General features: G+C 45.4%; 1 protein-coding gene across 2 annotated transcripts; it reads left to right on the plus strand.

The window, feature by feature from the left end:
• The first annotated feature begins 6,535 nt into the window (after positions 1-6,535).
• On the plus strand, positions 6,536-9,663 carry LOC137613413 (gap junction beta-7 protein-like). Of its 2 annotated transcripts, none has more exons than XM_068342623.1 (2): positions 6,536-6,559; positions 7,439-9,663. In XM_068342623.1, exon 2 carries the CDS (start codon positions 7,458-7,460, stop codon positions 8,274-8,276), a length of 819 nt encoding a protein of 272 aa, XP_068198724.1. In that variant the 5' UTR covers positions 6,536-6,559; positions 7,439-7,457; the 3' UTR covers positions 8,277-9,663. The 2 variants fall into 2 exon arrangements, with proteins under 2 accessions (XP_068198724.1, XP_068198725.1); XM_068342624.1 differs by lacking the exon at positions 6,536-6,559 and adding an exon at positions 6,740-6,786.
• The last annotated feature ends 3,773 nt before the right edge of the window (positions 9,664-13,436 follow it).

Consider the following 13,436-nt stretch of genomic DNA (forward strand, 5'->3'; position numbering starts at 1 on the left):
TGACTAATCTTTGCTACTTCCTGGTCCACAACAGTCACCTCTTCTAGTCTTTGTTCTCTCTCATTTTCCACGTTCATCAACTCTTCAAAGTACTCTTTCCATCTTCCCATCACACTACTGGCACCTGTCAATAGACTTCCATCCCTATCCTTAATCACCCTAACCTGCTGCACGTCCTTCCCATCTCTGTCTCTCTGTCTTGCCAACCGGTATAGATCAGTCTCTCCCTCATTACTGTCCAACCTAGCATACAAGTCATCATAAGCTCCTTGTTTGGCCTTTGCTACCTCTACCTTCACCTTACGCTGCATCTCCCTGTACTCCTGTCTACTCTCCTCAGTCCTCTCAGTGTCCCACTTCCTCTTAGCTAACCTCTTTCTCTGTATACACTCCTGTACCTCCTCATTCCACCACCAAGTCTCCTTATCTACTTTCCTTCCAGATGACACACCAAGTACTCTCCTACCTGTCTCCCTGATCACATTAGCTGTAGTTGTCCAGTCATCTGGAAGCACCTCCTGACCACCCAGAGCCTGTCTTAACTCCTTCCTAAAAGTCCTGCAACACTCTTCCTTTTTCAGCTTCCACCATTTCGTCTTCTGCTCTGCCTTTGCCCTCTTCATCTTCCTCACCACCAGAGTCATCCTACACACCACCATCCTATGCTGTTTGGCTACACTCTCACCTACCACTACCTTACAGTCACTGATCTCCTTCAGGTTACACCGTCTACACCAGATGTAGTCTACCTGTGTGCTCCTACCGCCACTCTTATAGGTCACTCTATGTTCCTGCCTCTTCTGGAAGAAAGTATTCACTACAGCCATTTCCATCCTTTTTGCAAAGTCAACTACCATCTGTCCTTCTGCGTTCCTCTCCTGGATACCAAACCTGCCCATCACCTCCTCATCACCTCTGTTTCCTGCACCAACATGTCCATTGAAGTCTGCTCCAATGACAACTCTCTCACTTCTAGGAATGCTCTGCATCACTTCATCAAAGTCCAGCCAGAATTTCTCCTTCTCCTCCAGCTCACATCCTACCTGTGGAGCATACCCACTAACAACATTGAACATCACACCTTCTATTTCTATCTTCAGACTCATCACTCTATCCGACACTCTTTTTACCTCCAGGACATTCCTAACAAACTCCTCCTTCAAGATAACTCCTCCTCCATTTCTCTTCCCATCTACACCATGATAGAACAACTTGAACCCTGCTCCTAAACTTCTAGCCTTGCTACCTTTCCACCTGGTCTCCTGGACACACAGTATGTCTACCTTCCTCCTCTGCATCATGTCAACCAACTCTCTACCTTTTCCTGTCATAGTTCCAACATCCATCGTCCCTACTCTCAGTCCTATACTCTTGGTGTTCCTCTTCTCTTTCTTCCTACGAACACACTTTCCTCCTCTCCTTCTTCGACCAACAGTAATCCAATTTCCACCGGCACTCTGTAGGTCAACAGCGCCGATGGCGGTCGTTGTTAACCCGGGCCTCAACCGATCCTGTATGGAAGTCGTAGGTTTGATTCGCATCTTTGATTCAGCTTGTTTAATAATTGCACTTATTAGAACTGATATTTGTAGCATACAGTAATCCCTCACGCATTTGCGAATCAACACTCGTGACATCACCTCATCGCGGACTTTTAGTAGGTAGTCACGTGATTCTGTACACACATTCTATATCGGAGATGTGCACACCCAGGAACTTGGTGCTGCTGACCCTTTCTACTGCAGCACCGTTCATGGTTAGTGGAGCATGCTGGGTGCGTGTTCTCCTGAAGTCCACAACAATCTCCTTCGTCTTCTCCACATTCAGATGGAGATGGTTGTCCTTGCACCACATAGCCAGGAGGCCCCCCTCATTCCTGTAGGCTGTTGTTGATCAGACCCACCACAGTCGTGTCGTCTGCAAACTTGATGAAGAGGTTGGAGCTGAAAGTCGGTGTGCAGTCGTGGGTCAACAGAGTGAAGAGGAGGGGGCTCAGAACACATCCTTGGGGGGCTCCCGTGTTCAGCGTGATGGTGCTGGAGGTGTTGTTGCCAACTCAAACTGCCTGTGGTCTCCCTGTCAGGAAGTCCAGCAGCCAGTTGCGTATGGAGATGTTGAGTCCAAGCTGGTCCAGTTTATAGATGAGCTGCTGGGGGACGATTGTGTTGAATGCTGAGCTAAAGTTGATGAACAGCATTCTGGCGTACGAGTCTTTGGTCTCCAGGTGGGTGAGGGTTGAGTGTAGGCCGTGGAGATGGCGTCATCAGTCGAGTGGTTGGACCGGTAAGCAAACTGAAAAGGGTCCAGGGTTGAAGGGAGGGCAGACTTGATGTGCTGCATGATTAGCCGCTCGAAGCACTCCATGAGGATGGGAGTGAGTGCAACCGGGCGGTAGTCGTTGAAGCCGGATGGGGGCGACTTCTTTGGGACTGGGATGATGGTGGTGGCTTTGAGGCAGGTGGGGACAACAGCCTGGCTCAGGGAGATGTTGAAGATGTCTGTGAAGACATCTGTGAGCTCATCAGCAGTCTCTCAGGACACGACCAGGAATGTTGTCAGGACCTGGGCTTTCCGTGCGTTGGTCCTCCCGAGGACTTGCCTCACGCTGACTGGAGAAAGAGTCAACACCTGGTCGCCAGGAGGGGGTGGAGCCTTCTGTGCCGGGGATGCCGTTGTCTGCCTCAAAGCGCGCAAAGAAGTCATTCAGCTGATTCAGCAGAGTGGTGGAGCTGTCGCAGGACTGCGGAAGGGGCTTGTAGTCCGTAATGGACTGAATCCCCTGCCACAGGTTCCTGGCGTCTGTGCTGTCGCTGAAGTGGGTGGCGCTCCTCCTGGAGGACTGTCTCTTGGCCACTCGGATGCCTCGTGACAGGTTGGCCCTAGCTGTCCTTAGGCCCACCTCGTCCCCAGCTCTGAAGGCCGCGTTCCGCGCCTTCAGGAGCCTGTGGACTTCCCCTGCCAGCCAAGGCTTTTCTCACGTATGCAGTGACGGTCTCCGTGTAGTCCTGGAGGTCTGTGGTGTTGTTGTGGGTGGCTGCGTCTTTGAATACGCTCCAGTCTGTGGTGGAGAAGCAGTCCAGGAGTGCCTCTGACGACCCATCAGGACACACCCGGATCTGCCTCTTCACAGGTTTAACGACTCTAACCAGTGGTCTGTATGCGGGCGTTAGCATGATAGTGGTGTGGTCTGACGCCCCAAGGTGGGGGAGGGCGCGGGCCTTGTAGGCATCTTTATGTGTCGTGTAGACATTGTCCAGGATGTTAGCTCCTCTGGTGGCAAAGTTGATATGTCTATGTCATTTTGGAAACACACTCTTGGGGTTTGCGTGGTTAAAGTCCCCCGCCAGAATGAGGAAGGCATCTGGGTGGGCTGTCTGCTGCTCACTGATGAGACGGTAGAGATCATTCAGTGCCTCACTCCTGTTGTTGCTGGAGGGGGGAGGGATGAATACTGCCACCAGCAATATGGCAGAAAACTCCCTGGGCAGGTAGAATGGCCGGCATCTGATGGTCATGAGCTCCACCAGAGGAGAGCAGTGTGTGCAGACCACAGCAGCGTCCCTGATGTAAACACAGAGTCCCCCGCCGCGGGTCTTCCCCCCCTCAGCGAGCGCTCTGTCAGCCCGGTAGCACGTTAGCCGGTCCAGCTGAATAGCACAGTCCGGGACGCTGTCAGTGAGCCATGTTTCCACAAATACGAAGACACAACACTCATCCACAGACTTAGCTGATGATCGGAGCAGGCAGATGTAGTCCAGTTTATTGTCCAGTTTATTGTCCAGCGAGCGTACGTTGACGATTCTGATGGTCGGGATAGCCGGCCAGTGAGAGCTAGCCGCTAGCCTTGCCTAGATGCCTCCCTGCTTGCCCCGCTTCTGCTTCCGCATGTTCTGCCTATGGTGTTTCCACTGCGGAACATGTGGAACTGTGGAGTCCCCCAGGGAAGTTGCCTAGGGCCTTTATTGTTCTTGATTTTTATTAATGATCTACCTTTAATACTACATGATGCTCAAATCTCAATACATGCTGATGACTCAACCATATGTTTCAGGAACTACTGCAGAAGAGATCAATTCTATTTTAGAACAAGAATTAAAGTCAATAGTAGAGTGGGTGGATAGTAATAAACATGTGCTCAATGCTGGTAAGACAAAGTCTATATTAATGCGGATTAAGTATCAGTTGAGATCTGAGCCCAAATTGAATTTAAATGTCAATAATATTCCCATTGATCAAGTAAAAGAGACCAAACTGTTAGGTATTACATTTATCAACCTGATGTGACCATGATAGAATGTTGTTAACACTGTTAGTAAAATGGGAAGAGCTGTATCAGTTGTTAGAAGAATCTCTGAAGATCTGCCACTAGATGTCACTAAACAGGTCTTGAATGCCTTGGTTTTGTCACAGCTTGATTATTGCTTTGTCATTTGGTCCAGCGATACAAAGGCCGATCTGAAGAAATTACAAATTGTTCAAAATAAAGCAGCACGTTGTTAAACTATTCCTATAGAACTAATGTAAAAGATATGCATGATAGATTACGATGGTTGACTGTTAGTCAAAGGTCTACCTATTGTTTAGTAAATTTCATTCATAACATAATAGCCACTCAATCTCCAAAAATAATTCATAGAAGTTTATTGAAACATTTTTCCAGTCATGAATATCAAACGAGACATGCAATAGAGGAGAGGTTCAATTTACCTAAAGCTAGGACTTCTGCTATACAGAAAACTGTCATGTATAGAGCTGTTAGGGTGGAACTCACTACCAGCATATATAATACGAGCGAACACAAAAAAAGGCTTCAAAACCATGGTAAAATGGTATCTTTCAATATTTCATGAACAAGACTGGATGCGTTTTAACTGTATTCATTTTATTTTTATTGATTTGTTTTTACATATGTACTTTGAATCCTGTTTTGTTTATTGAATTCTGTTTAGTTTATTTGGAGGGAGAGAGATAAAGTCTCAAAATGGGAGGAAAAAAAGCTAGGAAAACCTTATCTGCTGATATATTTCATGATGCTGAAATTGTAATTTAAACTATGTATTATCCTTCTGGAAGTGAACAGTTGTATGTCTGTGTATTGTATTTGTTGTATGAATGATATGTTGTCTGTTTACTGGACCCCAGGAAGAATAGCCACGCTTATTTGCAAGTGCTAATGGGGGATCCATAATAAAGTAAAGTATATTTACCTGTTAAGGTGAGAGAGTGAGCAGTGACTAACAATAGCCGTCATCTGATTTACAGCGGCCATGCTCTGAAGTATAAATCCCACCCACCAACCATTCCCAGTCCAGTACAGCGCACTCATTGGTCAAATTTTAGATCATAAAGAAAATATCAAATCTGACTCATAAATGACATTTTTGATTTGTTTTGACTACTATTTGATATCAATCAATCAATCAATCAATCAATCAATCAATCAATCAATCAATCAACTTTTATTTACATAGCGCTTAATCTTATCTGAAGACATTTCAAAGTGCTTTACAGATAGAAAGCCAACAATACCCATCCATGGGTATTCGATATCCTGTCGACCTGAATCCTGGCATCTCAACATGGAAGCACCAGAGCAAGACTGGAGCCCCCGGGAACAGGACGGGTTCTTAGGCTAAAAACGCCCAACTTCAACCTTGATGTGGGTGCGCTGGTTGGCCGTAGGCTCCCTGGTAGCAGGTGCAGTGTCTGGATGCTGTCCAATAGGTGGAGTGATTTCCCTTTTGCTCTTTGTCTGAAAAGAAAAGGACAGCATGTTTGATGTCACTTCCATATATAACTACAGTACAAACAAGGCAGTCAGGGACTGCAGTCAGAGGGCGCTTGTGAGTCGGTCCTCAAGGGACGGCAGTGAACTGAGTAGAACAAGTACAATAACCCAGCCATCATATCAGTTCTCATAAATACAGTGGGCTATGAAGTGTATACCAGGGGTGAAACTGCTAATCTATACTGATTGGTGTGTTAAAACTGCAACTGAATCCAATGACATCATGGTGTATATACTAATTGTAAATGAAACTGAGGACTATTGAGCACAACACAAAAACAATATGAACAATTACGTTGGTACACATCCTAGTCTTTGAGGTCAATGTGTTCAGAAACTAGAATCTAGTGGGATGTGTATGGCGTTCCATACATTATTGATCAGCAGCGTAACATGAGGTGACCCACTGAAGGTCCGTGTGTCTGTCCAAGTGGGGCAATCATTTGAAAGTGTTTGTGGATATTCTTCCCATGCTCTCCTCCCCACAATGCCAACAGGTGAGGCACCTAATATTTGAATTAGACTGAGGTAATGTCTGTGTACACAACCACTCCACGATATATTAGCATATCCAGCAGGAGCTGCGGAGCAGGGAACCTGATCCTTTCTGACAGCGGTAAACCGAGGCGTGTAGCGTGCTTCAGCTGCCGTGACACAGTGTCTGTGTGACTGGTGTCGTTGGACAAGGTGTGTCACCACGCCCCGCAGGTACGCAGCGCAGCCACGACAGTCCTGGTTGTCCTCGGTGGAACAATCTCCTGACCATCGCCGGTAGGTTCTACCTGGCATCCACACTTTTCTAAGGAATGATTTTGTATTTCTACTGAGCTTAATATTGTGCTATAATACAGTAGTGTTATTTAATATAAATAGTATTAGACCATGCAACTCCATCAACAAAGGGATCCTCTGAAGAAAGGTGAATGCTCTGAAGTGTTTGTTCCCGACCATGCTGTAGTTGACACAGCGGATGACATCATTATTTAACGGCTGAGTAGGTAGGTTGGTAGCTACAGAACTGTCCTTCATCGTCTTAATACCAGATCAGAGTTCAATTTTAGGACCACTTCTGTTCTGTCAGTATTTACTTCCTCTGGCCAAACATTTAGACAGTCTAATACTTCATGTTATTACCAGAAGGTGAAGTCAGATGGTTTCGTCCTGAAGTTATGCCTCATTACCTCGCAGCAGATTTCTGTTAGCTTAAGTCTAACAATCACTTATATCTGATTGTCATGGTCATGGTCTGCCTACTCATTATATGGCATCGACACTGTGATGTATGACGGAACCCTTGACCTCAGTGTTGAAAGTCTAGCTCTTTGTTGTCTTGTCCATGTGTAACATAAGGTTACACATGGACGACTGGTAGAATTATAATTCTACCAGTCGTCACAGTCAATCATGTTGGGATTGCTTACACGCCTCAGCCCAACCATGATTTCATGGTTTTTAGTTGTTCCGAAGGTGCTTTTAACTCAATTAGAAAAACATGATCTGACCTTCCTCATGGTAGATCAGTAACAGAGACTGCAAATTTTTGAGATGAGTTTAAAATATTAAACTTGCCTAAAGGAAGCCGGGTAAGTTAAAATTATTTGGTTAAAAATATTTGTATGTTTTAATTTTTTCAAACATATATATTCCCAGATAGGACACTCAAAGGAGGATGAACTGGGACTTCCTGGAGAACATCCTCAGTGGAGTGAACAAATACTCAACTGCAGTGGGGCGCATCTGGCTCTCTGTAGTCTTCCTCTTCAGGATCTTGGTGTATGTAGCCGCGGCAGAACAGGTATGGAAGGACGAGCAGAAGGATTTTGTCTGCAACACCCTTCAGCCTGGCTGTGAGAATGCCTGCTTCGACTTCTTCTACCCGATTTCGCAGGTGCACCTCTGGGCGCTGCAACTGATCATGGTATCAACCCCCTCCCTGTTGGTGGCTTTGCATGTGGCCTACAGGGAGCGTCGTGAGGCCAAACACAAACAAAAACTGTACCAGAATAAAGGGAGCATTGATGGGGGTCTGTTTTGTACCTACACCATCAGCCTTGTCTTCAAAACAGCATTAGAGGTGGGCTCCCTGCTCGCTTTCTACTTCCTGTACGACGGCTTTCAGGTGCCCATCCTCCTCCGGTGCAGCCAGAGTCCCTGTCCGAACACCGTGAACTGCTACATCGCCAAAGCCACAGAGAAGAAGATCTTTCTCTACATCATGATCGGCACCTCCATTCTTTGTATCGCTCTGAATGTCGTGGAGCTCATGTACATCATATGGAAGCAGGTTTTGAAATGTATATTAAGGCGGTACGCTCCTGTGGAAAAGAAGTGTTCCAGCCGCTGCTCATCGCCTGTTTACACTGTCAACAAGTCCGGCTTCACCGAGCCCACAGTCAACATAGAGGACAGCACCAGACCATGTGAACGCGCCGCTGTAAACCAGCCCGTCCAATCTGGTATTGGACACGCCCCCTCTGAAGGGAAATGACCACAAATGGACACCCACAATGTTAGAAGTGGATTTGCTGTTTTGTGCAAATAGGAACGAGTTCTCCCTGAACACATTCATAACCCCCACATCAAGACTGATGAGAATCCACCTGGTTGTTTTTTGTTTAATCCAGTTTACAACAAACCGTCAGTCACTGGTGGAGATGATCTCTATGATGGGGTCTTCAAAAACACTGGATGGAAACCTGTTTGAGCCTAAAGGGAGACAAGCTGTGACAGTACTGTATCGCTGCTGGTGTGAGAACTCTCACAACAGACGAATGTCCAGTAGATTCATTTCCTTGTCTGTCAGAATGATTTTTTCATTTTCTTCAAAAGATTTTATGGAAGAATCAAAAACAATTGGAAGGTCAGGCCTTTTCTACATGTACAAATACATACGTATGATATTTATAGGCTCTCATATTAAGGAGTGTGTTTAATAAGCTACAGATCCACACAGTATTCAGATCTGCTAGGTTGACACAAAAGCTTTTTGAAGAGCATGATTATAATTTAGCCGCAACACTAAAAATTAGGACTAGAAACAACCAACAGCTGACAAAATGGATTTAGAGTCATTTTCCACACACTTAGACATTGTTTGATTTTTTTGTGGGTATACAGATATGGTGCACCCGTCTTATACAACTGTTTGGTGTTGCTGGAGTTTGTGAACTACTGAGTCCCATTTATGGTAGAAACATCAATTACTCTTGACTGTAGATCCACAGTTAAGGATTGTAAAGCACAAACAACATGTAATCAAATTACAAGAAGCTTCTCTACAGCCTCCAGAACAGCTGCTGGGCCCACATATACGTGCTCCTAGGCATGCTGCTTTTGGTCGTTTATTTGATTTAGTTGGGAGAAGAGATCTCTTAGAAGAAGAAGCACTATTACTGTCATTATATATTGTATTGTAAATGAAATTTCAAAGTTAGGATTGAGGGTTAGTCTTGAGTCGCTGTGATTTGAGCGCACTGCCAGAATGTTCTAACCCAAAGTAATGTTCCGAAGATAAGTTGTGATAGTGGCAGGAAAGTGGAGCACATAGAGGAAACCTACATGGACCAGGGAGGAACACGCAGACACCACTCATGATCCAGGTTCCAGCTGGAGATCCAGCACACCAACATCCTGCTGTGAGGGAACAGTGAAAACTACATGTCACTGTGCTGCCCATAGGCAGCTATAGGGAAGCTGGAATGCTCCTGCACGTCAAAGGACACAACCACTCAGGACAGTTGCAACATGATAACATCAACAGTGTCTCACTGTGTTTGGAGAGAAGATCGGTCCAATCACAACCGTCACCCCAAGAAAATATCACTGGAAGAAAGTTGTTTTTTTAAATGGTTAATAATTTGTAACAGTCCAGCTGACAGACGGGTACCAATGTAATGATATGAATAGACTGATGGTAAACTTTGTACGTTTCACAATCATCATTTTTCTGATTTTCCTTGGCGGTGATGTTCAGGAGCTTTGGAATCGTGTCGACTATCCAGATATAATAACCTAGAAAATGATTCAAAAGATAACACATTTTCAGTGTTTCCATACATTTTATGCATATCTGAGTGTTGACGATAAGGTTTTAAACCTTGAAGAGAAGAAAAAAACACTTCAAGGAACTCAACCAGTTTTCAAGCAACTCCAACAACAGTCAGAGTCAGCTGTTGTTGTTGACGATCCACTGTATGGTTCTATAGCATGTAGCTAACCTTTAGAGTGAAGGAAGAGGAGGAGGGAGGAGTTTTTATTGGTCAGAGTCAGAGTTGTCATCAGAGAGATGGTCACCACTACCACTATGTTCACCAGCCTTTGCTTTATCATCCATGATAAACAGTAAAACATCCAAGGTAGGAAGCCTGACGCTCTGAGATGCTCACAGAGACAACAAACAACAACAGGGAGGTGAGTTTGGAGCTGCGTGAATGCAGCTGTGCTGCTCAGCAGGGGTTGTGGCAGAAAAGGGAACTACAGCAGTCGATATGGCGGCTCTCATTTATTCGAATCTACAAATGTTGGTAAGTCGAATGTTCACAAGTTGAGGACTATCTGTATATTCTAAAACAGTGGTCCCCAATCTTTTTAGCGACATGGATGGATTTAAAGTCAGACAATATTTTCACGGCCTTTAAGGTGTGGAGGATAAATAAAATAATACTCAACAAAAAATACGACATTCATTCAAGAAATACAGCAAAATAAAATTATACGACCAGCATAAAAACTGGTATTTAGCAGCCTTCTTCTTCTTTGATGTTATAGGTTCTTCCTGTCTCCTCACTGGTTCTTTACCCTGTGCAAAGAAACTTTCTGAAGACGTTTGTTTCTTGTTGGTTTTGGTTAGTCATGTGACCAAGGCAAGCATCTTGATAAGCATCAAGAGTGACTCAAATAGATGTGAAGGAGAGAATCCATCATTTAGAACTAAACATCTTTCAGAACCAGATCAGAAATAAAGCAAAAATAAGTTCCCGTCCCAACTGATGCACGGACCGGCGCCGGTCCACAGCCCAGAGGTTGGGGACTTCTGTGCAAATGTATTTCAGTAACTGAAGATTTTGGTAACTTACCCCTAACCTTTCCCTGTAGTTGGAATGGTTGATTGGTAGTGGCTTTTCCAATGACTGATGTTGAAATTTAGACCCACCAGCCATTTTATTATGTACACCTTGCTAGTACCATTTACATTTACATTTGTTATGTAATGCCTGAGAAGTGGATATATGCTATTTCCTCTGGGATTATTAAAGTATCTATCTATCTATCTACCATGGTGGTCCCTGGTGGACCATGTGATTCTACTTAGGTATTATGGAAGCCTAATGTAGGAGCCATCCATGACAGTATTAGTCAATATTCATGTGATGGATTTGTGTGTGTGTGTGTGAGTATTGGCATTGGCTTGTGGCGGGAGGAGTGGTACTATGGGTGTGTACTCACTAATGTAATAATAATTAGTATTACTAGTGTAATAATTAATGCCACTCACCTGGGTTCCCTTGTTGCTTGTAGTTATGAGGTAAGGTGAGCAGTGGGGTGAAATTTCTGTTTTCTGAAATGTCATTTTCTTTGACTCAGAAAACACTCAAATTCGACTGTAAGAGCTGATTGGTGTATGAATAAACAAGAGATTATTGATCAGAGCCAGAGGTAAATCTATCATCTACCAGCCGCTTCACCTAGGTTACTTTGACAGCGGCCCTCAGCTCATCTGGCGTTTCTCATCCTCGCCATAACAAATAATCAGATTTCCTACAGGATTCAGGTCTGGTGAGCTGGTTGGTTGATTAAGTCCAGCAAAGGCAGCACGTCAGCAAACCAGTTCCCAGTTTCTGTGGACAGATCTGAAACTCTGCCAGAAAAGAAATCAGCATCTCCATAAATCCTGTCAGCAGAGAGAATCACAAAGTGCTCCGAACTCTCCTTGTAGACGCTGCGTTGACCCCGGACTTAAAAAAACAAAGTGAACCAACACCAGATGACATGGACCCAAACCATCACTGCTGTAGACACTTTGCACTGGACTTCAAGCAGCTTGGATTCTGTACCTCTCTACCCTTCCTAGAGATTCTTGAAAAGAGGATTTCGTGCAATGGTCCAGTTCTTCTCCTTAGCCCAGGTAAGACTCTTCCGACTCTTTGGGGGGGCAGTAGCTCGGACGGTAGAGTCGGTTGTCCAATGATCCAAGATCAGCGGTTCGCTTCCTGCTCCCGACCAGCGATCTTCGGAGTGTGAGCTGACAGTGGGAGGTGTCAGCTCACCTCCCGAGCACTGCCTTAGGCAAAGTGCCGTCCCCCCTTCAAAGTTGCTCATTTTGGGGCGCACCCAGAAGTCGCTGCCCATCACTCTGCCTCCCACTGTGTGTTAATTGCATGCTTACAGGCCCTTGGTGTTTGTTTCGGGGGCCTGTACTAACATGAAACCATACATGTTCCATCATTAAGAGTGTAAAGATAACTGCCCCAAGAGGGACAATAAAGTGTGTTTCTTTCTGTCTGAAGTTGCCTCTGGTTCAGGAGTGTCTTGACACTAGGAAGGTGAAGCTAGCCTATTTTATGGACAAGTCTGTGTGTGGCGGCTTCTGATGCTCTGACTCAAGCTTCAAGGACCTGGAATCAGTCCTCAGATTGGGTCCACCTGACATCATCAGGTCCACCTGATTGGGGCGGCAGTGGCTCAGTGGTAAAGCGGGCGGTAGAGCGGGTCGTCCTATGATTTAAGATGGGCGGTTCGATTTCCGCTCCCGCCCCCCCAAAAATACCCGGAGGTGAGCTGACACCTCCCACTGTCAGCTCATCTCCGGAGCACTGCCGAGGCACCCTTGAGCAAGGTGCCGTCCCCTTTACAAATTGCTCATTTGAGGCGCACCAAGAAGGAGCTGCCTGCCACTCTACCTCCCCTGCATGCCTACAGGCCCCTTTGTGTATGTGTGTGATACAGGGGCCTGTACTCACAAATATGTATGCATGCGTTTGTAATCAGTAGCTAGAGTGTTCGTTCTTAATTTCCCTTCGGGGATCAAACCAGTATATAAAAAAAAAAAAAAAAAAAAAAAAAAAAAATCATGTACGGGGGGGCAGTTTTACAGGGGGGGCAGTAGCTCAGGAAACTAAGTCTTGGGCTGGGGACTGGAGGATTGCCGGTTCAACTCCTGTGTGGACCAAAACATTTGGAGCATGAACTAGCAGTAGAGGGATGTCAGTTCATCCCATGAGCACTTCCGAGGTGCCCTTGAGCAAGGCACCACCCCCACAGGCTGTTCATTGGGCACACCACGAAGTAGCTGCCCGCCGCTCTGCCTCTCTATATATCTGCATGCCTACTGGCCCCTTGTTTGTGCATGTTCTAGGGCCTGTACATATATGTGTGTGAATATAGGCCAAGTGGAAAATTAATTTCCCCAAGGGGATAAAGGGTGTTTCTGCTTCTTCTCTATAAAGTATATTTATGAACACTATAGATGGTTGTGTGAAAATCCCATTAGATGACCAGTGGCACCAATGGCACCAACCTTGACCGCCAAACTGTATTTCTTCAGTCAGCAGGTTTGTATCTTAAGGTCACTGCTGAAGGTAAGGATCCTTGGAAGAAAACATTGTATCATAATGTGATTCTTTGAATTACCATGAGAGGTTTGTTGACC

This window comes from Antennarius striatus, chromosome 19 (assembly GCF_040054535.1).
Source record: "Antennarius striatus isolate MH-2024 chromosome 19, ASM4005453v1, whole genome shotgun sequence".
In the NCBI taxonomy this organism is placed as follows: domain Eukaryota; kingdom Metazoa; phylum Chordata; class Actinopteri; order Lophiiformes; family Antennariidae; genus Antennarius; species Antennarius striatus.

What these genes read in the sequence shown, in the direction of transcription:
- LOC137613413 (XM_068342623.1), top strand. Translation starts at nt 7,458, where the DNA reads ATGAACTGGGACTTCCTGGAGAACATCCTCAGTGGAGTGAACAAATAC.